The following is a 2,581-nucleotide window of genomic DNA, read 5'->3' on the forward strand; positions in this document are numbered from 1 at the left end:
TTCCTGCTCCTCTGATGCTGCTTGGCCTGCTGTGTTCATCCAGCTCTACACCTTGTTATCTTGGACTGATGCTTATGAGTTTCAATCCTACTACAACAACTTAAATAAATACAGAGTAAAAAGTTAACAGCAGTACTGGTGATCAAGAAACTACGAGATCACAGTAAAAAACATTCTGGTTTATTACTACCCTTCAAAAAAGGAAATCTGCTGTCCCCTATCCAGTCAGGCACACGGACAACTTCAAAGCCACAGCACGTGGTTGATTCTCAAATGCCTTCTGAAGTGGCTTAGCAACCTACTTGGTTGTATTAAATGATTTTTAAAAAATTAACAGTATTACTGGTGGTGTACCCACACCAAACATATTGCAGCAGTTTAAGGCAGAGGCTCTGTACTAATTAATTTTATCAGTGAAGTCAGCACTTCATAAATGGTCGACAAAAAAAAAATTCTGAACGCATTTTCTTCCCACAGCGCCACTGTAAATTTTACTCTGTTAGCATTGTCAAGATTGGAGGTGGAAACAGGAAGACTCCTGCTAGAATATTGATTAATGTTAGGTTTCTAATTGGTAAATTGTGTGTTGGAATTCCAATACTAATGCCTTTACTCCTACCACCACAAATTGAGGAATACAGCTGCTTTAGAAACAATGTCAGGGTTTGTAAATGCCTTGTCAGTTTCAGGACAATTCACTGCAAATTACATTGACAATAAAGAGATCTGATCACATAACTGCAATTGCATCCATTTTGGTATTATCAAATGTTGCAAGACCAAATGAGTGGTTACATATATGATCTTCCCACATGCATATGCAGAATAAAGTTTTGATCTGATTGAAATTTCACAAAAATAAACCAGCATTATGTTAATCACAAGACAAGGACTTTGGTGTCTTTTCTGGCGCTATGTGTTTGTAATACTGTTGATGCTTATGCTGAAATCAAAAGAATCTGTTTATGCTCCAGTTATCAAAAAAATCACATTTTATTACCAAGAATCAAAAATATTAGGCGTTTGATATTTATATTGTACACTCCAGAAGAAACACCATTTTATGTAATTATCAAGGTGGGTGTGAACATTCACAATGTTAAATTTCAAATTTTCTGCGAAGTCTATACAAAACTCTCAATTGATTAGATCTGACCTACTCCCATGCAACTTTTTTATTTCAAAATTAATTGCTTAAACTTCTGTTTGTTCATCCAAAATGAATGGCAACATAGAGTCCTACAGCACGGAGACAGGCCCTTTGGCCCAAACGGGTCCATGCCAACCAAAACGTCCATCCACTTTAACCCCATTTCCCTGCACTTGGCCCATGTCCTTCTAAACTTTTCCTATCCATTCAAAAGGCATTTGGACGAATACATGGATAGGAAAGGTTTAGAAGGATATGGGCCAAGTGCAGGGAAATGAGGTTAGCGTTGACGGACATTTTGGTCGGCGTGGACCTGTTTGGACCGAAGGGCCTGTCTCCGTGCTGTAGGACTCTATGTTGCCATTCATTTTGGATGAACAAACAGAAGTTTAAGCAATTAATTTTGAAACAAAGAAGTTGCACCGGAGTAGGTCAGATCTAATTAATGGAGGGTTTTGTAAATCACCAAAAATGATTAAGAATGTCATTCTCATATATTTTTGGGATCTTCCTTTGAGTAAATTGACTGTTGTATTTGATTGTACTTCTGAAAAAGTATAAAATTTGAAATTTAACATTGTGAATGTTCACACCCACCTTAATAATTAAATACAAAATGAGGGTGGAGGATCATTTTTTCCTCGATCAACATAACCCATTTTAATTATTAGTGTTGTCTTTCAAAACTTACCGGCCCATTGCAATCTGATCATTTGAATCTATAGCAGTAGTCTTCCGCTCAATTAGTTCTCTGAGGAGCTGCACGAAAATGGTAAATTAAAATAATTAGATTTCAAATTTTAAATTGAATAAGTTTTCTCTCTTTACCAGCTCCATTTAGTTTTCTTCAAGCCTGTCATAAGTTAGTGAGAGGCAATGAAAATGGCAGATTGGGTAAGCAAATTTAGCACAATTCTCATATTCAAAGCAAACACCCAAGACAGAAGCTAAAATAGATTATAAACACAATTACAGCAAAAAAAAGAGTTCAACCATACTCTAGCAGGAAATTTTTATCCCTTAAGTACCATAACATGTACTGGACAATTTAAATAAACATTAAAAACTGTACTTTGATCTTTCAATGTGATGGTTAAGTTGGAAGGAGTGGGGAGAAAGTATGGATAAAACAAAATATAATTTTCCAGAGATAGTAAGAACTGCCAATGCTGGAGTTAGAGATAACACAGTGTGGAGCTGGAGGAACGTTAGCTTTCCTGCTCCTCTAATGCTGCCTGGCCCAATATAATTTTCCAATTGTTTCCATGCAGTTTTGTAACTCACTATCAAGTGTGCATCTTACAGGTCTTCAAAGCACAGTATTTTTAATCCTTAATAAAAACCATAAGAACTGTGGATGCTGTAAATCAAGAACAAAAACAATGTTGCTGGAAAAGCTCAGCAGGTCTGGCAGCATCTGTGAAGAAAAAG

General features: G+C 36.3%; 1 protein-coding gene across 2 annotated transcripts in view; it reads right to left on the minus strand.

The window, feature by feature from the left end:
- aatf (apoptosis antagonizing transcription factor) overlaps positions 1-2,581 on the minus strand; it is a 125,870-nt gene that overhangs the window by 56,600 nt on the left and 66,689 nt on the right. For both annotated transcript variants that reach the window (XM_048612566.1, XM_048612567.1), the window contains exon 9: positions 1,842-1,909. In XM_048612566.1, coding sequence (XP_048468523.1) covers positions 1,842-1,909 — 68 coding nt within the window. The remainder of the gene's footprint in view (positions 1-1,841; positions 1,910-2,581) is intronic.

This window comes from Rhincodon typus, chromosome 26 (genome assembly GCF_021869965.1).
Source record: "Rhincodon typus isolate 14 chromosome 26, sRhiTyp1.1, whole genome shotgun sequence".
Lineage (NCBI taxonomy): Eukaryota > Metazoa > Chordata > Chondrichthyes > Orectolobiformes > Rhincodontidae > Rhincodon > Rhincodon typus.